Source organism: Colius striatus, chromosome 3 (genome assembly GCF_028858725.1).
Source record: "Colius striatus isolate bColStr4 chromosome 3, bColStr4.1.hap1, whole genome shotgun sequence".
Taxonomy (NCBI): Eukaryota; Metazoa; Chordata; class Aves; order Coliiformes; family Coliidae; genus Colius; species Colius striatus.
Genome location: NC_084761.1, coordinates 12,246,312 through 12,271,175, shown reverse-complemented (window position 1 = coordinate 12,271,175; position 24,864 = coordinate 12,246,312). Strand labels below are relative to the sequence as shown.

Here is a 24,864-nt window from a genome sequence, read left to right as displayed (position 1 = left end):
GCCCGGCCCGGGCATCCCGGTGGGTATCACCGAGGCAACGGGGGCGGGGACAAGGACGGTGGCCAGGCCCGCTAGAGGGAGGCGGGGCGTATGGCGTGGCGGCTCTCGGCTCAGAGAGATGACGGCATCGCGCCGCCAAAAGCCGGCCGCACATTCTTCCAGCACGTGTTTCCAGGTGGGCGGGTTTAGTCCGAGCGTGGCTTTCGATTGGCCCGCCAGGAGATTGGCATGCCGAAGACCAATCACACGCCTCCGTTCTGTTCTGATAGCCAGTAAGAGGGAGGGGGCGGGCTGCGGCGGCAAGCGTGGAGCTCAGTTGAATGTGCGGAGGAGGCGGGTCGGAGAGGTGCGTGCTGGCAGGGGCTGAGGGAGGGCGCGTGTTCCGTGTCTCTCACCCCGTGGGGCCGCCGGTGCGGGAGCGGCGGCGGGAGCCTCGGGAATCTCCCTGCCTGGCGGGGGCTGCGGGAGGGCGGGGGCGGCTCGACCCGGCCCCAGGCGCCGCGGCAGCGGCTGAAGGGATCCCTCGGGTTCCCCGTGCGGTGCAGCGTCCCCCTATCTGCCCCCGACCCCCGCAGAGGGTGGAGCGCAGTGGGAGCTGGTGGGCAGCAGTGCCGGAGCCGGGACAGAAAGGTTGCTTTTCCCGTGAAAGAGTCACTGCTGGCTGCTCCTGAGAACGCATGATTCAAACCTAAAATCGTTCTAGCCCTGAAGTTTTAAGTCTCCCCTCGATAAAGGCCACCCCAGGGGCCTGTTGGCGTGAAGCCAGCGGGCAGCTGCCCTCTGCGTCTCGGCCTGGCTGAAGTATTGCAAACTGAGGTGCCATTGCGACAGAGGCGCCCAGGACTTGGCTCTCTGTTGCTCTGAAAGACAGCACAGGCGGTTCCTACCCGTCGGTTGTGCGGGTTCAGCTGTATGGTACCTACCAAACCCGGCTGGGGCTTGTTCTGTGTTTCAGAGTATGTTTCAAGTTAAAATATTTGCAGTTGACTCAGCTGTTGTACTCTTAGACAGAAAGTGACTGTTGGGCAGCTGTTGAAAACCACTTAAACGGTGTTTTTTTTCTCTCAGAGAAATAATACACAGTTGCAACTAGATCTGGTTTCAGAACCAGGCTTTCAGCAACTCCTGCTTTCGCTCACCCTTATGTCAATTTCAATGAAAGACGAAACTCACGAGACATAACAAATAAACATAGTTTTTCCATGTGAATCTATATGGGAAACTTACAGTTTAAACAAGTAGGCTCACTTTTTGCTTGTGGTCTGTGTGTGTGCGCACTTGTGTATATTAATAGCAGTAACATTAATATATTTTGAGAAAAGAGAGGGCTGATTGATCTGTACCCAATTGACCACACAGTTCAGTGTGGTGCATTACAACCCTCAGAAAGCACATGATCAGTTATGGGGGATTACTACCAGGAGGATCAGTGAAGCATTTTTCACAATGAGGCTTTAAAAGACAATATGTGTTGAGTTTTCTAAAGGAGAATGACATTCTAGTGTTACTGTAGTTTAACTGTAATGTATTATTTCTAAAGGAAACATTATGAAAATTCTTCAAAATGGATTAAAATTTAGTGCATACATTTTGTAGTAGTTGCAAGTAGTTTCACTGTGAGGGTGAGGGAGCCCTGGCACAGGCTGCCCAGGGAGGTTGTGGAGTCTCCTTCCTTGGAGGTCTTCAAGACCTGCCTGGACATGTTCCTGTGTGACCTGATCTAGGTGGACCAGCTTCTGAATGGGGGTTGGACTAGATGATCTCTAAAGGTCCCTTCCAACCCTACCATTCTATGAAATAATTCTCATACCAGTGTAGTTATAGTATAACTCTGTCTACGAGACTGACATTTAGTAGAAAAAAAGAAAAGGCTCTAATTGTAGTTTGGTGGTTTCTGTTGCAGAATAGCTCCATTTTAAAATGCCGAAAATGAACGTGGAAAAAAAAGAAAAGAAGGCAGAAAAAAGAAAAAAACTGAAGCAACATGTGGCCCAAAAAGGAGAGCTGGAATCACACACTGAAGCAAAGAAAAAGAAACAAAATTTGCAGGTAGGTGTTCCCATATTTGATTGTTTAATTCAATAAAATGTGGATATATTGTTACCTATGATGGGTTTGGAGATTTGGTAATGAACCCAAATGTAATATCTGATTCAGTCGCGGTGATTCCTTGGATGCAATATGCCTGGAGTGAAAGTTAAACAGAGGAGGTTTATCTGGATATGATTGCAGCAGTCAGAGTACATGACCTCTATTTTTGAATGCTTCTCTGAAAGACAGAATGAGTGAGAGAACGTGGGCTAAAGATGAACCAAATGGCTTTAAGCAACTGTCATATGGCAGTGTAGACATAGCTTAAGTCTTCATGTGATCCTGAGTGGTTGAAAAACATAAAAGATGTTTTCTTGGGAATCTGCTTGATTTTTTTTGACAAAATGTCAAGTGGCCAGAAGATGTCAGCAGTCTCTTTGTAGTACTGAACATTTTATGGAATAATTCGATGAGAATGAAATTAGCAATGTGGAGATGTTAAGTGGAAACTTAGAGCTGTAAGTTTTCTGTGATGGACATGATGCATAAACAGAGTGATTCAATTCTTCTGTTCTGAGTTGTTACTGTGGAACATGAATCAAAGAAGTCTGAAACAGTTTGGTACTGTCAAAAGTGAAGAAGGGAAAGTTTTTTTTTCTTTGGGAGTTCTCAAGGTGGTGTTAAGCCATGGTCTTAAAAACTCTGAAGTTTTCTGGCCTAATATAAAATAGATGTGAAAGCTGCTAGATGCTTCATTTATCATGACATGCACAGCTTGATGGAGATCATATAGCTAAAAAGCAGTGCTTCTTATTTTGTTATTAGACTTTATTTAAACTCATTGACAAGAATGTTTCTTTATTGAGAGCTTTTATATAAGTGTCCCAGTGTGAGAAAGTGTTCCACATTCAGAGTTTGTGAAGGATAAGATAAGAAAAGCCAGCCTATTCTCAGTAGCTCTTCAGAGGTCTGTAAATTTGTGCAGTTTTGAACTTAGTAGAAATGTTCCTAAGTAAGGTAGGGAAAGATTGCATCTTTGTGTATGTCAAAGCCAAAGTGGAAAATCTGGGAATGTTTCAACTACACATGTAGGATGTGTATTATAGACTTTAGATTCTCATTACTATAGTTTAGTTGGAGTGAAAATAATTTTTCCAGGATAAAACAGTGTGAATGTCAAAGTTAAAATTTCATTGCCTGTGGCTATTTGTATAATTTAATGTAAAAGGGGAAAAAATGCCAAGTGAGCTTCAGAACTCTAGCAAGTGGGGCCTTTTTGGACTGTCTGATGTCAAGTGACAAGTTCTTATATCTCCCAAATTAGTTTTTGTTGGCCATGCAGACTGTAGGACTGTGAAAGAAAGGGCAAATATTAAAGGGAAAGAAGAATCCTTAATAGTATTAGAGGACACCAGTAGGCAAGACAGTTCTTATGAAAGTTGATGGCAGTGGTTAGCTTAAACCTGTGTATAGTGTTAGTTTTAGGGAATACCATACAAGGTCTACGACTAGCCGTTTTTTGGCATCAGCTTTAGAAATCATAACTGTTGATAGTAGGGAAATGTAAGCTAGTAGACTACATTCTTTTGTTTGAAATAACTGTTGAGAATGAAAAACTGTTATGCAGATCTCAAGTAGTTTTCCTTCAGAAATGGAAAATGAAAGTTAGCTGTTTACCACTTTGTTACTCTCACCTTTGTGTGAAATACTTGGTTAAGTCACAATGGTTGTTCTGCTTTAAACTGCTTTTGGTCATCGAATCTTGTCAGCATTGAAAATGTAGTAAAAAAAAAAAGTTAAAACTGCTTTGTGTGTATAGGGAAGATCAGGGAAGTCTTGAAGCTGCAGTGATGTGTTTGGCCTGGATGGTTCCAAAGAAGAAATTTGGAACAAAAATTAAGGTGACTGCTAAGAGTGTGCAATCTGCAGCCTTGCTTTCTTAAATTTTATTTCTATTGTTTTAAAATAAACTGGAATTGTGATAGATCTTCAGAAATTCCTGAATCATGATGAGCAGATTCTGATGAGCTGTGATTAACTTTTAATACAGTAACTGAATTAAAGACTTTTTTTTTTTTTGTCATTCTCAAAGTAAGGATGGGCAGAGTCAAAGTAAGGATGGATAGTCTCATATGTATTGGAAAGAAGTCAAAAAACAGCTGCATAACAGATTTCTTTTGGTGGAAGAAAGGTTTCACTGCTTCATTAAGTTAATTTACTTCCTGTGGGTTTTGGGTATTTTTCTATTCTACTGCAGCAGTCTCAGTCTCCAAAGTGGAAAATGTAAACCTTTAATTGATTTTGTTATAGAGTTGCAGGTAGTCAAGTTGAAATGTATCTTAAATGACTGGACTTAGTGTACATTGACCATTCCTTCATGAAATTTGTTTGAAAAAAATCTTACCAGCCTAAGACTAAGGTGTTTTTCCTTGGAACAACTTGACCTTTCAGAGTAATCTTGGTGTTTTATTGATTTTCATCTGTTTACATTAAATAGCAATGAGCAAGTCAAGACAAATATAAATGTTTTTATGAATCATCTTAGAGCCACACAGTTCTAAATTATACCTCTCTAATGGAGCTAACAAGACAAATTTTTAAACTTAATTCAGCCTTGTGTTTTTTTCCTAACAGATTTTTATAATGTTGCTGTTTTAGTTACTTGTCAATAAACCCTACATTTTAAATGTAGTTTTAAAAATTTTCTTTTAAATGCCTGGACATAAGTTTTAATGGGTTTTTTTTAAATGATTTGGTAGTTTTTTGCTAACATACTTGTATGTTAAACTGTCTGATAGTTTGAGTGTATACTTTTTGAATTGCCACATAACATAGGCAGAAAGCAGAAATATTGTAAGACCACCATCTAGTGAAATACTGGCATCTTAAATACAAACCTTCTTATGGACCTTGATGGACTTCCTGATGGCAATTTGATGGACAAATGAATTTTGTTTCAGTTCTCTGGAAACAATAGCTACAATTTTGTTAACATGTCATCTTGAAATAACAGAAGCCTTAGAAGTGCCTGTTTGCAGTTACCTATGTCTTGCTTCTGTTTGTGGATTTCATCACCTTTCAGAATTTCAGCTGCCTTAGTGCCACAAAGCTTATTGACACTGTAGTGCTGACACTTACAACACCATACCTAGGGAACAACATGTTGTGCTTGCTTTGTTTACTAAGGCTGTGTCAGTTCTACCCAGAATGACCTTACTGTATCAAAGGGTCTTTTAGCTGTGTGATTTAAGACCTTGTTTCTCCAAGGCTGTTTTCAGAGCTGCAGGCTTTCTACAGAGCAGTAAGAAATTCTTCCAGAGCTGAACACGTATTAGGCAAGACTAAAAATTCATAATCTATAGAAAACAACATTATTTTCCTGTTTATTCCTTATTTAGTGTAGTAAATGTTGTAACTTCAAGGAAAATTACAATTGACTAAGAGACAATCAGTCTTTATAAATCAAATCTTGTTCACTGGTGAAGGGCAGTTTAGGTGCTGCTCATACAGGCAGTGGCTGATTCCTTGTATGTTCCTTGTTATCTTCAGCATCACAAATGGTTGGAGGAGGAGGAATTAACATTTTCCCCAGATAAAGGCAAAAATCAGTGGGAAAGGAATTTAATTTTTGAGATTCCATACAGATAGTACAAACAATGGCAAATAAACAACTAGCTCATGGTGTTTCTTTAATCAGAGGGCTAGCGTGCAGGTGCCCAAACAGTAAGATTTGTTTACTAAATGGAAAATGGCAAAATTAGCAGAGAAAGGGTTTTTCTGTTCAGATTTTTGGAGGTTATCATAAAAGCCAGTAAGGAGTTATTAAGCTAGTACTGCATACAACAAAGCAAACCACTGAAAATGTTCTTCAAAATCATTGTTTGCTTGTAGTGGTGGAAAACCCCATAAAATTAAGTTTAAGCTGTGGAGATGAAACATTTTAGCATGAGCTTGGTGGAATAGCTAGGAATGCTACTTTGATACTATCTGTAATGCTGCTTGTAATGAGGTAGCTCGTTTGAATGTGTAATGAATGCAAAGCAGACATTCATGCTACAAAACCTATCAAGCGGATATTGTAAAGCTATCATCAGAAAGTGTATTTATTTATTTGACAACCTACTAATTCATACCAAAGCCTGTTGTTGAAATAATGAATTGTGGATGATTTGCAAACAAACTCAGTAATCCTGTATTGTTCCATTAATTTTTTTTTTTTTAATTAATGGGAAGCTTATCTTGTAACAATCAAAATAACTTGTTTTGTATTTTCCCATCATAACAAAATGCCATGAAGTTACAACTTAGTGTGATGTTGCAGGATTTTTCTTCTGAGTACCAGGTTACCGATATTAGCTGTGTCTTGTATACGTTGGAAAAGGCTTGGATTGCAATCCCATTATCAACTCTTCCTGCATTTGTTTAGTTTTGCTTTACTAGCTTAATCCTCTGTTGTATGTATTAGTGTTATCTGGGGTTATTATCTTATTGTTTAAAAAATATGTAGAAGAACAATCTTACATATAGAAAAAAAAGGAAAAGAAATATTAAAAAGTTCATTATTTTTAGCCTGACCTCCTAAAACAAGAATCTTGTCTTGTACTGTGGGGGGTTTTTTTAACTGTTTTTAAAGCATCTCTAACATGCAAATACAGTTTTGCTCATGTTATGAAGAGAAGATGACATAATCTTTCATCTTGTCCCCTCATCCCTCCCTCCGTCTCCCCCCGCCATGCCCTGGTGTAAGAATACATCAGCAGTTAGCTGTTTTCTGGTGATGGGGGGGGATGATAGCTACTTCACAAAATGGCAAAGTTAAATGTCAATATATTATTGTGCTCCTGTTAGCCTGCTGGTTTTGGTCAATCTATAATTGAAATGTTGAGCCTATTTCTCCTTTCTTTGGGCTATCTTTCATTTGAATGTTTATTCTTTTTCTTTTGTTGTGTGGGGTTTTTTTTATTTGCACAGAGACAAGTTTGCTACCCCACTAGCTTCTTATTGCCTGCTTGTATGATGGCCTTTTGGATAGCTGAAAAAAATATGAAGCTATAAATCCATTTGGCATTGGTTTGACTGCTTTCTTATCTATATAATATTTCTTAGGAAAAAGAAAACAGAAAACCTCAAACTTTAAGGACAGCTGCTTATAGGATTGAGACATTTGTTTCCTGCTTACACTTTTTCAGCACAATATTGATAGAGTTGCTTTAAATTATTTTATGAAATTGACTATATGTTTATTTTTTTTTTTAAAGAAGTAAATTTGATCATGACTCCATATAGTGTTTATAGACAATAGCAGGCCTTTTGTAAACAGACACGTCTAAGAAGGTACAAAATTGTGTCTGAAATATGGATATGCATAGATTAGGCTGAATAATTTTACATTCCTTTGAAAATTATTTTTGTAATGGTAGGAACAGATTTCCCAGGAAAGAGTATTCACAGCTGGGAAAACAGTTGCTACTTTGAAGATGGTTTTCCCAGGCGAAAGGCTCACGTCCCCAACTGTGTTTGGTATAAACAATATGTGGTGTATTTATTACTCTCATTTAAAGGAGTTGTGCATTCTTTGTTACATATTAACCAGCAAGAGTTTCATGCTAATTCAGGGTACTTGCCTTAATCTATATACATTCAAAGTTAATTCCTTACTTTTACTAATATAGCCGGGGTATATTAGTGATGGAGAGTTTGTTGGTGAAACACAACCCATCCCTTCTTTGCTATTAAGGGGGGAAATTCTTCTGTCTCTTCTTGGAGCACATACTCAATGTTTCCTCCCAGTTCCCGTTACTAGTGGTGACACCTTCCATGACAATTCTTGTGAAGTTTCCAGTGTGAATCCTTGTTTTCATGACTTAGCTGCAAATATCTTTACAGAATTGAATTTCAGCACAGGATTCCCATCTGTGGACTGAATTTGTTGAGTAATGGTCTTAGAGGAGTTGTTGAAGTAAAGAGCAGAGGCTAGGTCTGCTTGACTACATGTCACCCAGCTCTAGTCCAGTGAGAACATTGTTTTCTGCCCTTTACCAATTGTGATATTTTTTTCCTCTATATTAATCACTTCTAACTCATCATAGAGAGAGGCATTATAAATGAAAATTGTTGGAAAAGGTCCCAATTGCCAAATGTAGAAAATTTGCACAAACCTTCAAAATATACATAACTTTGGTTAAAGAATCAAAATTCTCATTACATGTTTGGGTTCACAAGACACATTCCACTTGGCAAGAAGTGAAATTATGATCTTGAATAGATGAATGTCTGTTACATTCTAATATAGGATAAAGAACAAAGAAATGGACGTTCAGAGGTCATTGTTCTTTATAGGGCCTGAAACTTGGAAGTGTGTACAGTGTAACATATCTCTTTATTGCTCTTGGTACTATTTTGTTAATGTTAATTTGTTCAAAAAACAAACCTTGATAATCACACAGATTTAGATATTTAAAATATGTTTATTCTAAGAAGCATTTTCTCCAGTCCTTGACAGAATGCTGCTGCCTTTTTAAACAATGTGGGAGTCTGCCTTAAGGATTTTTATAACATACAAATTATCGTGTTGATAGAATAGACTTTAAAATAAAATCCCCAAACATTTTGGAGCAGATAAGAGGGATGATTGCTGCTTCCACAGTATAAATGAGAAACCAGAATTATTTTGCCAGAAGTTTCCTCCTCCAAAATATCTTTTGTGTTTAGATGCAACACTGTGAGCCACGTGAAAGATTAGTGTATATTTATGTCTGTTAATAAATTACAGTATAGATAAAATGGCTCTTGGGTATTAGATCAGAGACACACAGATTAATAAATACTTGGAAAGTGCTTGTCTGTTACATCCAACAGGTAATTAAAATAGAAAATTAATCTTTTGACTTTTAGAAGCTGCCTGAAATAATGAGGGTACAAGCATGAAGGTATTTGACAAGGGAACCTCATGCTTAAAGAACCAGACTCTGTCTTTGAATGCATTTACCTATTTCTAATTGAATCCCACAAGAGTTCTGTAGGACATCAAACAGAAGATCATCAACCAATGTTTTATTAAATTTCTCAGCATTATCTTAATAATTTGCATCTGTAAACTAGGCTTTTGCAAACAGCATATATACACGAGGGAAGACAAAGCTCTGCTTCTCCTGTCTTACAGATTGAAGCATTCAAAACTGTTAAGAGAATGTACTGAAGACATGGAGCTACATTGCTTAAAAAGGCCCAGAAAGCTTATATAAAAGAGAACAGAAAATATTAAGTGTGTGAGGAAAATACATGCTTTTAATAACTGCAGTTCTATCCTGCCTTTATGTACTGAGTCATAAATGAGAGGTAATCATGTTTGCCTATTTCTAAAACAACTCAATGGTTACAGACCGTTACACTGAATTGTAATACAAAGCTCCTTGAAATTGGTCATGGTCTTGTTGTGGACTCAGAGTAAAATTTGGAACTTTTATGTATATTAGTAGGTTTCTTTGTTTTTCTAGTCACCTTTGGAATAGTCAAGTTTTTCCTATTTTATTATGAAAGTGTCATCTTTTATGGATATTCTTATGTCCAAGTCTGTAGCTCTGATTGTCTAAAGGAATTTTTAATAGATGTTTGGGCTTTTTTGTTTGTTTATTTTCACAGTAAAAGTTTAGTGTGCTTTATTTTGCAACATAGTATCTTTACAAAGCTTTGTTTAGACTAAATCATGGTCTACTTTGGGCTTAGAATAGGAGTGACTGACTGTCCTAATCCTATAGTCTTGTATAGAATTTTCTGTCCAAGACCCAAAAGGTGTCACTCAGTATCAAAACACAAACTTAGGAGGGGCAAGGATGGTTTTCTTTGGATCCTCATGGACCCATTGTTAAGGGCTGAGTGTGCAATTAGGTTCTGTGTGTTCTGATGTCAACTTCAGCAGCACCTCTGCCAGCAGAGTTGCACTTCTGATTGCATGACTCTTCAACAATGTCATGCATCATCAGCCATTTTTACTTTGGAATAAGAAAATAACATGTCATGTTTCTCACTCTTAGAAAAGAGTTTGAAGCTTTTTAATGTTAGGAGTAATTCTGGCTTTATGGATCTGAAAGCCAGCCAGGTTTACAAATGAAGCTCTCTCAGATGTGCGAGCTGTTACTCCATATCCGGTGGATATTTGGAATACCATGACATTGTTCAAGTGAGCTCTTTCCTGGGTTTCTCTCTCAATTTGCTGTGTGTATTTCACCTGTAACTATATACAGGAACACAAGAGTGAAAAGGTTTCTATAGTCAGGTAAAGGCTATTTCTGATTTGTAGGTCAGAATAGAGAATGAAAGGAAGAGAATCTTATTTGCCCTTATATTACTATCTCTATTGAGAGAATGCTTGGGAAAAATAAATGTTTCTGGTGCTGAGGCAGAAAACAAATCTATCTCCACCACTATTAGGCAATTCTACCGCTAAGCTCTTTCTGTAAAAATAGCCTTAACTCCAATTGCTAAGGGTAATTTAACAATATTCCAGTAGTTTTCCTGTTTATTTAGTATGTCTTTTTTTTCAGTTTTTCTGAAGTCCTTCCAGGCTTCACATTCCATGCAATTTGAAAAGGTTTTAAGCTTTTTCAGTGATTTTTTGTTTGCAGATCAAGTGATTTAGGACATGTAAGCAAACTTACTGCCTTGGAATGGCTTATTCTGCTGCATTAGATATTTATTTAGAGTAACTATAGTTAAAAAGCTAAGTTTTACTTTGTAGTAATGAATAGTTTAGTAGTTTGTTATTTTAGAGCTTAAAAACTTATGTATACACCTGTAGGAGACTGTTTCTAACCTATTTTCTCTAATTGTTCAAACCTGAATGTGCTTTTGTTGTGGAATTCACTAGACATACATAAAATAACTGAAGTAGCATGTAAGAGTCTGTCATGAGCTAATCCTGCCCTGTCTGGAGTCCTGAGAAGGCATTGCTCTTTTGTTATCATCCTAGGTGGCTCAGTGTGCAAAGGCCTATCCTGAGCTGTGTCATGCTGCTGTATGATGGAAGTCTTAAAGAAAGTCAAAAGCCAAGAGCTCAAAGTTCAGTGTGTCATATGTCAATGTGGAATAAATAGTGTGCACAGTATTGTTTAAAAACGACACATAAACTATAAATGTGGATTGAAGGTGTTCAAGCTTTCATATCTAGTGTGTCTCTCTTTACAACATAGTGCAGGGCATGTACCACACTTCTTCCAGCAGAGCTCAAGAATATAAAGAAAAGATGATCTGTGTGCATGTCTTAAAAATGACTTGTTCTCTATCGTATGTTGGTGCAGATTTAACATAAAAACAATCATGCAACCAAGGTGGAAGTGGTTTATTGTTGATATATTTATTAAACAGAATGTAAAAACAATATGCTCTGAATGAGGAATGGCTAGGTCTACCATGTACCAATGGGCAGCTGTAGATGTAATTGGTAAAGTGTGAAGTCCTGTTGCAAAGACACAACTCGATTGAAACAATACAGTTGGCCCTATGCTCTTCTATGATGAAATATTTATCTGATGGTCTGAATGAGTAAGGTAAGACTTTAGGAATAAAAGGGAAGGATACTATCCCCTAAATTAACATCAAACTATTTTTTTCTTCTCAATCAAAATCAAATTAATTCATTGGTTATGAATAGCTTCATGAATAGCTATTAAAATTCAAACCTGCTTTCTTCATGCACTCACTTGTTTTTCCTATTTATGCAGAAACAAGTTCAAATGGAATTAAATGGTATTCAGGTTGAACTTGACATGCTTTTACTTAGAGTAAACCACTTCTTAACACACTTTAATATGTGACAATCCTAACCATTTAAAATTGTCCAGACAACCTTTTCCTTTTTTTTTTTTTTTGCAATCTTAGTAAATGGATGAGAGACTACAGCAAAATCCTTACACGGGAAAAAATTCAGTTAGCTTCTAACGTAATTTGATGGCTGGAAAAAAAGATTAGAGCCTGCACTGCACTACCAGTGAATTTTGTTTAAAACACATATACTTAGTCTGAAATTCTAAAAGCATTTCCTTGTTGAAACTTTGTGCTTTTTTTTTTTAAAGGAAAAGCTTGCCTATTTGCAAGTTTAGTAGAATGGATTTTCTATGCCAGATAAGCCGTTTAAAATTAATAATGTCAGGTTACATTGAGGGAATATAAGATGAATCTATATCTCTCTCTGTAAGTATTGTTTCTAGCAAATGAAAAACATGTTTTAAGGATTCTGATTTTTACTCTTTTTTTTAAGAAACACCTAATTTTACAGTGTATGTTACCTTTTATAATTGCTAGACTGAGTGTTCTGAATGCAAGTGCTCTGATTTTTCTGTGGAGCCAAAATAGGAAGGGAGAGCTGACTTTTTTTTTTCATCTTGCCTGTATTATGTCAAAGTCTGGGTCTGCCTGACTCATTGATTCAAATTCCCTGTCATATGCCCTCATGCTTTTCAGAAATTAATCAAGCTTTACCTTTACACCGACTTTGCTTTTTCTAGATGAGGATTTTTTGTGCCTGCACAATCAATATTTACTGTATCTCTTAAAACTGTCTAGAGACTTGATACAGCTGATTATGGCAAAGATTGTAGACATCTGTGGGTAAAGAGTTTTTTATATCTCATAGTTGTGATCAGCCCAGCATTTTAGAAAGGCACGTGGAATCCTTTCCTCCAATTACACAATTGGAGAGAAACCAGAGAGAAAATTCTGACTCTCGTGTCACTTTTCTTCTACACTCCAGGAAAAGATTTTGTTTACTGATGGTTATGCTCTTTAAACTTAAAGAAAACTACATAAACTGCATTCATGGATCAGCTGTGGTAATGAGTTTTTGCAAGATGATGAGCCACAGAAAGCATGTTGTATATCTAAATACATGAAAGTTGTCTAACACTTCTGTAAATACCATTTTGTACATGGTTACCGTTGAAAAAGATTTTTGTGAAGAAGTTTGCTATTTTTTCATTTGGGAGACTACTTTTTTATTTGAAGTAGTGTGTATAAATGTAATAATTTCAGGCAAAATTCATAAGCCTGTACCAAAATATCAACAGCAGGAAACTCATCAGATAATTTAGATTTGTAATTAAGTTTTAAATGAGCAATAGATTTTTACAGGTTGAGTAGATACTGTTTTCTTCATACTATAGTAATCTGGTTGTTCCTAGATTTCACTGTGATATCAGGACATTACTGAATATGATCCATGTAGCAATGAGCTGTTTCATAGTATGTATAAGCAGGCATTTGCTATTACTATTATTATAAGTATTTGAGCAAGGACACTTTCTTGATTTGTTATCTACAGTTTTGATGAAAGAGGTTCTACCATAGCCTTGATCAAAAACCAGATTCCTATATCAGAAGGGAGAAAGAGGGAAAAGGAGTTTACTCCTTTAAAACCAAAATAAGCACCAACTGCAATTGGGAAAGTGCATTCCTGTAACCCCAAATAAGTTATTTATTCGTACAAGTGTCAAGATTACACAAACCTAATATGTCTGTAATGTCAGATGATGTGTCTTCCTTCACAGAAATGCGTTGCCAATTGCCATTCCATCCATTCTGTGTTGCCTGAAATATCTGTCTTTCAAGGTGTGATTAATGTAAGTTTGCAGTCAATAGGATACAAGGAATTGTGGCTAATTCTAAAAGGGAAAGCAATGTGTAGAAAGGAGGATGTGTGACGTAGCACGGTGGTGTGAGATTTCTTGTGAAGCGGTGTTTAGTAACTCGTTCTAGGCAGGGAAGGCATGGCATCTTCCATGAGAGAAGACATATTTGATCTTCTACAAGGAAGATGTGACTAAGTGACTTTTTTCCTTAGACTGTGATTAGCAGTCACTTGCAGATAATCAACAGTTGCCAAAACCTCCACTCTCCAGTTCTTGTTTCAGTTGTAGGAATATCTAACTGTCTACTTGAAATTCAGCTGTCGTCTTATGGCCTTTCTGTTTATAGGTCAAGTCTTTTGTGACCAAATCTTCCACTAGGAAACTAATATCGAATTTCATGAGAAATATGAGTGGAATCATTGTTTTCAGTGTTTTCTGTACTGCTTAGTAACTTTAGTCATAGTTTTAAGTGCCTGTCTGCATTTAAAGATCCTTTAAAATTTGTTAATGTGCTAATTAATTCATATATGACATTTGAAAATAGGTTAAAGCATCTTATTCTGAAGAATTCTGGTGCTTAAGTTAATGAGCACAGAGGTGAAATGAGTTTGTTCACTTCAGAGATGCAGCAAGTTATGTTTTAATGATCTCACACACTCACCTCTAGAAACTTTATAGCTTCTTCTGATCAAGTTCAGCAGTAACCTGTGCTAAGCATTAATCAGATTTAAACCCAATTATTTTCTAGCAGAAATTAAAAGCTATTGTTTTCAAGTGCATGGTGTCAACATTTGTTTTCTTAGTGTAATTAATCTTGAAATGAACAAAGCAACCAACATGCATCGTAATCTTGAAAGGCCAGTGGTGGGATGGAAGATGCACAAAGTGCAAACCTCCTAATAGCTAATTACACTCCCCATTACATAAATTTATCCTTTCTAGAAACTGAGGGTTTTGTCATTTTCAGAAACATTTTTTATACTGTTCTGCAGAATGTGACTTATTTTTTTAAAGCCACAGCATTTTTTGCTGGCATCAAAATATGCTTGCTCAGTGTAAACACATCTCATGCAACTTGCATTTAAATTTGAAGTCAGATATGAATGTACATATATATGCACTGGCATGTTTGACAAAAGGCCCAATTATGTCTGTCCTGGGAAGGATTGTCTTGGACAATCCTTAAAGAGCAGAATGAAGCATGACATTTTTCTCCTGTGAAGTTCTCTGAGATAAACAATATAGTTACAGATGATTTCAGTTTTGATCAAGTACTGATGTAAACAGTAGATTACATTTATGAGACAAAAACTCACCACTGTGCTAGACTATATTAAGATTAAAAAAAAGTTAATTGTGGAAGACGTGCCAGAATACAGTGACAATAGTATTTCTGAGCAAAGTCATTTATCTTAACATATTTGGATGAAAAAATCAATAGTTTCTACATCTCCACATCAATACGTTGTAATGATTTTCCCCCCCTGTTACGGCAGCTTCATTATTTCATTGGAAGTACCTTATATATACCAGCAAAGTATCATCTCTGATAATGAGGTTACATCTAGAGTCTTCCTAACTTGATAAAATTTTCTTCTGTTGTCATTCATACATGTATAATACAAAATAAAGCTCCTTCAGTGCTCAGCTTTTAATAATCCTGTTCATAATTAAATATAAATCTGACTAAAACATATTACTCTACATTAAAGTCTTGTCATAAAAACATTTTGAATATAAACCTTCAGTACTCTGTAGAGTGATACTATATATATATATATATATATATATATATATATATATACAGACACACAAATGCACTCTTTTCTGTTAGCAAGCATTTTGTTCACTATTTGTACAACTTCACAGTCGTATGTTTTATACAACCACTACTAAATCAGACTTCTGATTGCTCATTACTGTCAGGAATGACAGACGTTAAGGCAGCCTGACAAAAGCGATGTAATGTTGACATTTTTGTTTTCTGTTCAATATACAGTCGCAGTTTGTCTCTGAAGGTTTCCCCTAGAAAACTGTAAATTAAGGGGTTCAAACAGCTATTGGAAAAAGCTGCTAGGTTCACAATATGTCCTGTTAAAGGATAATCATGTCTGAAGGATGGGCTGCTCGAAGAGACAGGCTCGCTTTTCTTTTGAAGTAGTTGAACGCTAATGAAGACGTTTTCAGGTAGCCAGCAGATAAAGAATACCAAGACAACAACAAAAATCATTCGAAGAGCCTTCTGTCGCCGCAAACGAAGACTCCTATGCTTGTGTGCTTTTATAAGAACTCGAACAATTAATGAGTAACAAAGACCGATGATCACAAAGGGGATAATAAACCCCAAGGTTATTTCTAGCCACTGGATTTCTTTTACATCTGCAAAACAAAAATAGACCTCTCCCGTGTGTTGTAAATGCACAGCTGTAAATGGAACTAGTGCTGCAGAAATAGACGCCATCCATATGAGACCACAGCTTAATCTAGCATGTTGCATAGTGCGAAATATGTTGGATCTCATTACTTTTGCCAGTGCTATGTATCTGTCAAAACTCATCCATGTCAGAAAGAAAATGCTGCTATACATGTTGATCTGAAGGAACAAAGACATAAAGGTACAAATAATAGTGATATCGTAATACTTTTCATCAAGATTAAAAACCTCAATGAGAGAATCAGCAACTAAAATGAGATCAGCTACTGCAAGATTTATGAAGTAAAGGTCTGGAATAGTCATTTTTTCACGAAAGCTTATGTTGACAACCAGTATCAGAATGTTTCCTACAAAACCAATAGGAAAAAGAAATATTGTGTAAAGACATGATAAGAAAAGACCAATAACATATTGTTGATGTTCTGATTTATCAGCTAATCTAGAAGATATGCTTTCATTACACAGATGTGATCCATTTAGGTTAAAAGTTGTACTGTTACATATAACAGGTGATACTGAGGCAGAATAAGTTTCCATGGTTAAAATGTTTGCAGCAGAGATATCAGTACTTATAGTTTGGTGGTAATGCCAAAGAAGTCAGATTTTAGGTTGTTTTCAACTACCTTCACAGTAAGCATTTTGATCGGAATGGAAAAAGATGTACACTTTTATGTAGAAAATTAAAATTATTTAGAAGTCAAATTAATTAGACTCGAAATAGATGGAAACAACAGTAGAAGGAGTAAATTTCTTATATATTTTTTACAGGATGCTATATCCATTGCAGATGAGAGAATTTGCAGTTTCTGTATGCCTTAAAATCATGTAGGAATCTTTTTACCATTATGGTACTTGGGTCTCTTTAATAAAAGTTTTTCATCAACACTGTTTCTTCATGCAGGTTGGAAAGTAGTAGAATTTTAGCTCCATTTGTTTTCTTTTAATAATCAATGAACATCTCTGGACCTGCAATTTGCAAATGGAAAATGATTAATCTTGTACTCCAGCATTGTGCCACGTACCATATGCTTCTGCTAACAACATACACAGCTGAGGTTGTAGGAAACATCACATTTGAATTGGTAGGCAAAGGTTCCATTAAAAGAACTTGTTCTGTATGATAATATATTGTGAGGGCAGATCTCTTCAACTTTTGCGTACACTTCACTGCTTCAGTATAGGAAAATGTAGCAATACAGAAAATCAAATGAGTGAGTTTAGCCTAATGAAGAAAACCTTTTTTTTTCTATATAGAGCTATAGAAAAAGTCTATGTATTTAGTCATCAGTTTGTAAGGCTATTAAGTAGCAGAGTCTGTGGCTGAGAAGGCAACAGAGAGGAAAAGCAGTTGAACCCTCCTGCTTTCACTGAGAAAGAAAAGACAGATTTCAGAAAAGAAGATAATAGAAGCAGCATGTTTATTTACACCAACGTTATTACACTCAATTTGCTTTTCTTTGTGGTGAATTATGTTGCACCAACTTCTGGATAGGAATGGAAAATATCAGTTATCTGATTTGTTTACTTATGAACATTGAATGCTACAGACTTGAAGCATTGCTAGAAGTTTATTTAAAAGAGAAAAACAACCAAATAAGACATCTAAACAAATAAAAGAGCAAGAAAATGCCAATCCAGGGTATTTTTATGTTAAGTTTGAAATATTTTGAATTGCTTTAATCTTCATCTTACTACCAAAATTTTCTTTCATAATTACACTGAAACATATTAAAAAAGTTAAATTGTTTACTAGTAAAATCCGTGCATATTTCCCCATTTTTATGACTTAAATCCTGGTGATGTACAGTCTCGGGGACAGAAAGGAGATAGAAAGGAGCCTTAGAATATTTTTGGTCAGAAATCCAGCTCTGCGTTTGCTTAAACACGTTCCAAGTTATCAGAAGTAGCTAGCAGATACGTAAATAAACATACCGGTGACAAAGCTTTTACTTCTTAGTGAAACAGACGTAAGTACATAGTAGCTGTTGCTATGTTTTGAATAATTTTCATAATGTAAACCTTTATGCTAAAATACCCATGTGAAATTACACTTATTTGAAGAAGGTTCAGTGTTTGTTTCTAGCAGCTAAGGAGCACGAACTGTTGTCTTTTATGTAGTGTCTTTTCATTTTTGAATGAGGCACTAAAACCACTTTAAATATAATAAAAGATAAGTTAATAGTCTAAGCAAGTGATTTTAAAAGGTAGCCTGTGATCAGATTTTAACTGCATCTGAAAGGCCACCAAAAGCCAAGCAATTACAAGCTTTACAGGTAACTGTACTGTGAAACATTTCATTTTACCTTAATTCCATTTCTTCAGAGCTGATTTTCCTCCAGACAACAGAAGGCTGATTCTTGCTGGGGTGTACGGTTAATGGATGTGTCAACTTCCACTGTCGTGTCAGTAAAAACTTGTATTTAGATGTGCAAAGCTGCAGGGAATGCCACCTGTTGATGACTGAGCAGTAAAAAAAAAAATCATGTAAAAGTCTATTCCGTTTTAAAACGTCTTAAAGGATAGTTTACAACAGCAAAATGCAGATCTTGCTGCATGTCCTTGGCAATAAAACAACCTTTATAGATTCCCAGGGTTGTTCTAATCTGCTTGCAGTTGAAGTGCTGCTGAACAGCCTTATAAGGCTAGAATTAACCCTGTTTCTGCTGGTATCTTTTTCTCTAGAACCAGTCAAGCATCTTTTCTCTCATATTTGTCAGTTTTATTTTGCCTAATGTTCATTTTGCCCTTCTTTCTGCCTATACCGTTTTTTTCAAACGATTTAGTCCATTCAAACCTACAGCTCAGCTCATTGATAATTAAGTTTTATTAATAATTCGTAACTAAGCATGTTTTATGTAGATGTAAAGCAATAATTACTGTTATATGTAGTATTTTTAAAAGTCTCTGGACAATCTAAAGAGAAATATGAGAGAAATCTAGCAGCTAAGAATTCATTTGCTAAACTAACAACATAAATTTCAGTTTTCCTACCTTCAAGTTGATCCCTTTTTTTCCTGTTTGTATCTAAATTTTCAGGTATACGTCATCATCCTCACAGTTCTTAGAATTGCTCAGCTCAAAATCACATGGAAAAAATAGGCTTATCTTGTGGAGAATGTGGAGCCTCAGTCTTGCATTAACCTCCAGTGTTGCAGGTGGAGTTTTGCATTTCATCTGTAGGAGGGCAAAAAACCTACTTGTCATTTCCAGAAACACTACCTCCCAGTGGCCAGAATTCTTAGAACTGAAAGAAAGTTAAACCTTTCTTTCTTGTAAAAGAGAAATATTTTATTGGTGTAAGTTACTTTTTACAGTTATATTGATCTGATACCCGAATGTTGTGTCATTAATGGATGAGCTGGACATTGATGCAGCTTTTTCTACTGCCATTGGAATAAGATGAATTGGATCTCAGCATTTAAGATTTCAAAAAGACAGTGTTACAGTTTCAGAAGTATGGAGTAAACCGTGAATATGTCATTATAATGGATGTATTACATCTGTTACAGTGGTCACATGTTTTTAGATTCTAAAAGATCTCATCTGTATAAAAGTGAACCAAAAGTTCTTTACACAAGTGGATTTAGGAGTCAAAGGCACTTTGCCCTCTAGTGCCATTGAGGCAAATAGATGATTTGCTGATTTTTTTGGTAACATGCTAGGCATAGGAGCATAGGATTTTGGCAGTGTTGCTAGAAATAGTTTTAAAGATGTGCTTACATGATGTCTCATCCTAAATAGTTTTGGAGTCAATTATTATTTAGCCTAAAATAAAGTATGTTCAAATTAGTGCTGGTAAAGAGTTTTCTGAAGGGAAGAGTTCCCACCATGTGTGGAATGGCTTTCTGGAATGTCCTACAGAGTTATAGGGACAGAGAGACTGAAGTGTTTTACTTTGAGAAGTATACAGACATGATTGTGTTATAGGACTGGAATAATTGTAATGTTAGAAAAATCTTGTGATACCAGTTTTGAAGGTCTTAGTTTTTTGCTATCCCAAAGAACAGGATTATAAAGACGCTTTATTGTTGCTTGTTGATCATGTGGGTTTGCTGTACTTAATTCTGGCCTTCAGAGCTTTCACTGATCTTGTAAGGGCCAGAAGGATTTTTCATTTTGCTTTGTGTATAATGTTAGCTTCTGGGTGTTAGTGGTTTGTGATTATGGGGGCTTAGATTCAAACATCATCTGGTTTGTCCTTGTTTTTCTAGCTGTGAATATCAGCTGATTTGTTATTAAAAATATAATTGAGTGCTAATTTTCATGCTTTAATTCATGATTGGAAAAAGATATGTCACTTTGTCATAATTCCAGTCTTGTTAGGAAATTCTCTTTCAAAATACCCATGAAATAGCTTCTTTTCCTGCTAGTAGAGCTATGAAGCATAAGAAACCAAATCTAGTATTATTATGTTGTAATTAGTGAGTTCTGTATTTTACTAAATATTTTGAGATGATCACATGAATCCTCTCAGTACTGTTTCCTAAAACAGGTAACACCACCTTCAAGGTCTTGTTTATGCAGCCAAATTATTGTTACTAATTAATCTGTCTTAATCTCAGTGTTCATCACTTCCATGATGAACGGTGCTTAAAAATGCTCGAGACTAATTTTAGCAGTTTCTGGACATTATACCCTTTCTCTTTCCCTGTTGGTTGCTGATATTCCATGGGACTCTACAGGGAGTGACTCAATACTTGGGCACAGTTGTGACAGTATTGTTTCGGTTCTGCCTGCTATACTTTATCTTGATTGTTGCTGAGAACATGCTGAAAGCAACTGGTGAGATAGCATTCATATAATGTCAGACCTCAATAATCCCATATTTTAAGTCCTCCTAGCAGTTTATGTCAAAATCTGTAGTAGTCAACTTTTAAAACATTGTCTGTATCTCAGTAGACATGTCCTAATACTACAGTGTCTTTAAAGAACAATAGTGTAATTGGCTGTGATGTACTTAGGTGGACCAAGAGGCTTCAACTGGGATATAATAAAGATAATTTAGCAGGCTTCAGCATATGTGCCTGCTATTGTGCTGCAAAGAGGTGACAGCTGAGGAGGAAGAAAGTGGGAGGTGTGAGTGTAGGAGAGAACAGCCTTAAGAGGTCTAGTGTATCACATCACTTGATCTGCCCTTACAGTAGCCTCTACAGTAGGACAGTAAGCAGGATAAGCCTTGTAGGTTATAAAGAGCTCTTGGATTCTGTCAAAAGTGTGGAAGTACTTTGACTAGGAAGCTGTTGAGTCCTGCAGAAATTAGATCAGGGTCAGGATGTACAAAGCTGGAAAAAAGTAAGGTACTGTGTTGCATGGAGGGAGAAAGAAGCATAAATTAGTGTTGAAATGCTTGCAGTGTAATAGAACCACATGCAGAAGAAATAAGATTTGTGTAAGAATTTTCACTAAAATTATCTTCAGAGGAAATACAGATGCTGTTGTAATGTTTATGAAGTTTTCCAAGTAGATTGATCTCTAAATTCTCTCTCGGCTTTCTGTTAGAAGGGATACTGACTCTGACCTTTTTCAGCCACTGAATGACATCTGTCTGTCCATTGGCCTGTTCTAGAGCACCTTGATACTTCATCCTTCAGTAACTTTCTTCAGTAAAGTTACTTCAGTAACTTTCCCTGTCTTGCAAATAATCAAACTTAGTTTGATTTGGAATTAATTCTGTTCTGTGCCTGCAGCCAGCCTCAGATGGGAGTGTGTTTTGTTTGTTTAGGCTTTTCAGTTGCCAATAATTCTGAGAATGCATTTTTCTTACTAAAAATATTTTTTAAAATTCAGGCTTTTATTTTACAAGGACAATACCTGTACCCTCCAATCTGGCAAAACCTTATTTTTCTAAAGTATGTATTGCAAAATTCTGGGGGATAATATGAAAATTTTACAAAATTGGACCACAAAATGTTACCTAGTGAAGAGATGATTCATCATAGGGTTTCAAGGCTCTATCCAAATATGATTTAAAATGAAATTAACAAAGCATCAGTAATTTTTACTTTAGTAGCTGAGTCTGGCAGTCCTTTTCTGGACATTGGTACCATGGAAGCGAAACACATTCTTTAATTTTAGCCAATTAGTGCATCAATTTGTCATGCAACATGTATGGTGTAAACATCATATAAAGTACTTATTTTGGCTGAATTGCTTGAGCTTTCACTCTACCCCAAATTTTCTGCAGCTACCTCAAAATCAAGCATTATTTGCTATAGCCCTTCAGGGTCTGCAAGTTTGAAAGGAGGATGTAACTAAGGCCAGGCTTACTAATACATGTTGGGATGTAGCAGCTCAAGTTATGATTCTAGTGTGCAAATCCAGGCTCTCTTTAGCTCAGACGTTGTTTTGCAATGGGATCAGATCAAATTTGAGCCAGCTGGTTCAGCAAGATGAGTTTTTAGTCTCTACATGTTCTCTTCCAAAACATACTACCAACTCAGATATTCATGCTTGAACTTCAGAAGCCTGATCATTTATCTTTTATTACTGAATGGAAGGATTTTTTTCAAAAGCAGGCCAAAGTCTTAGAAAGTTACGAAAATTACCAGTACAGAAGTAAAATACTCTTCCTTGAATTTTCCAGTATAACCTTTTTGTTAACTTTGACAGCATGCCTATAAAAATATATGCTCTATTTTTTCTGGAACATACTGTTCAAAACTAGGTGAAGCCTGGAAGAATTAAGTGTTTAACAAAGCTATTGCTGATATAAGGGGAAAGTATTCTCTCCAAGCAGGAAAATTTTATTTTGTTCTGAAAAATACATTTAAAATTATTAATAATTAAAAAAATTACTTTTAATCTTAACTAAAGATGCTCTTTTCTCCTTCATATCAGACTATTTTTTAATGCCTTTTGGGGACTGTTTCTGTGGCTCTTCTATTGCACAGAGGGGTGTTTGTCCTTACATTCAAGTTGGATGAAAGCAGATTTTCTCTAGGACTACATCTTCATTGTCCTAAATTTTAATATAAGCTCTGAGTGACTTTACCAAGAATGATTTAATGAAACCTTTCTGCATTGCTATGTTATATTCATAGGTATTTGAATTAGTGTTCTGCATTTTTTAACCTCTTCTGTCCTGTTTACGTTTTTTGCTCCTACTCAGTTACTGAATCTTTTCATTGTACATAGAGGTTTCTGTATGACAATATAACCAGCTATTCAGAAGACACTTTTCCTCATGACAGTAGCTGTGGACAGGGAAAAGACCAGAGTACATTCACTTATTTCTCTCAGGTGGCAGCCAGAAGCTATACCCAGGAGTACTGACAGACTTATACCTAGTAGTTCATTCTTGACAAGATGTACTTATTCCAGAATCCTAGACTTGACAGTAGGCCCCTAAAGGTTTTATTTTTGAGACATTTGGTTATGGTTCTGCCTTAGCTGTGAGTATCATGAAGCATCTTTCCACCCATGTTAAACCTTCAGACTCTTTACAGATGTGTTATTGCAATTCACTCACCATTAGACCAGTTTCCAGGTCGCAGCCAACGTTAACTAGAGATGATGTTTACTGGTTATGCTTTCTTTTAGACACCTTTAATAGTAATTCAACACTCAGAAACAACATTTTATTCTTTCATCCTCAAATATAAAATATATGGAAGCAATGAATAAAGCCCTGCTTACATAATTCCAAGACTAGAAAATAACCTACTTATCCATGGCGCAGCTGAATGATGTTATTCTGTCTGAATGTGGAAAACCAGCTTCCATCTTCTGACATACTCTTTCACTCAGTCTGTCAGTTTTTTTCACTGATGTACAGCTCTTACAACTCATCTATCTCTTCAAGCTTCTTTCTGCACGGCTGATCTTTGGTTCATGTTGTTTAATCTCCCTGTTCTCAGGTGCAAAACAAAACCTCTGATGCCATCTGAGAAATCCTTTCACAAATATGAGTGAAATTGGCTCTTGTATTCAAAGTAATGATTCTTATCTACGTACTTCCTTTCTGACCAGGTTCTATAATGATCTGTTTATATGGAGTGTTTTTTAATTATCCATCTGTTCATGCTGGCAGCAGAACAAAATTGAACAGGAAAACAGGCTGACATAATACAATGCAGACATCTTACCAGTTTATTTTTACATCTTGCAGAAATGTTAGTCCTTATAGTCACAGTGAGACCATGTATTGCCCTTTAATTGCACCTGATACAGTCATGGTCTGTAAATTTTGGGACTTGGATGTCTAAGACTAGATCCATATCTCTAGATGCTAGATCTATATACTGTATTATTATTGAACAAGTGCCCTCTATACTTCCATTTATGCACTTGGCTGTTGTTGTGTGGAAGATATTACTGTTGATTGATCAGTGCTCACTTTTCTCTGTCTTAGGCAGCCCATGCTGGTTTGCATCAGCTCTCCACACAAATCTGAACCCAGCCAGGAAGACCTTTCAAAGCATACAACTGCATCATTAGCATCTGTGTATCATGCAAAGACACATATTTAAGTATCAAAGTGTCTTTTATTAGAACTCTTCAGGTCATTTGAACCTTTCTCATCACATCCCTGTCTTTTTATATCTGCAATCTAAGTCGATGTCTTTCTTAAAGATTTAGTACGATTTTGTGCTTTCCGTGATGTTTCTGTTCTCTGTAATTCTATGAGAGGAAAAGTTGTAACCAAATGTGTAAGATGGCTCCTGGCTAAATTGTGTTACTGTAACAATGTACTCAAGCATTTAAAACTTTGTACTTACATTTCAGCCTGCATTGACTACTGATTCTGCAGGGCTACATCTTAACTCCTATACCATGTCT

General features: G+C 36.3%; 2 protein-coding genes across 2 annotated transcripts in view; one reads left to right on the top strand and one right to left on the bottom strand.

Annotated features, from left to right (window-relative positions):
- Positions 1–296: 296 nt before the first annotated feature.
- Positions 297–24,864, top strand: part of C3H7orf50 (chromosome 3 C7orf50 homolog) — a 128,990-nt gene continuing 104,422 nt past the window's right edge. The window contains exons 1-2 of the mRNA XM_061992245.1: positions 297–346; positions 1,904–2,049. Coding sequence (XP_061848229.1) covers positions 1,921–2,049 — 129 coding nt within the window. The 5' untranslated portion in view covers positions 297–346; positions 1,904–1,920. The remainder of the gene's footprint in view (positions 347–1,903; positions 2,050–24,864) is intronic.
- On the bottom strand, positions 15,550–16,689 carry GPER1 (G protein-coupled estrogen receptor 1). The gene has a single exon (XM_010196924.2). The coding sequence runs from the start codon at positions 16,621–16,623 to the stop codon at positions 15,550–15,552; it is 1,074 nt and encodes a 357-aa protein (XP_010195226.1). The 5' UTR covers positions 16,624–16,689.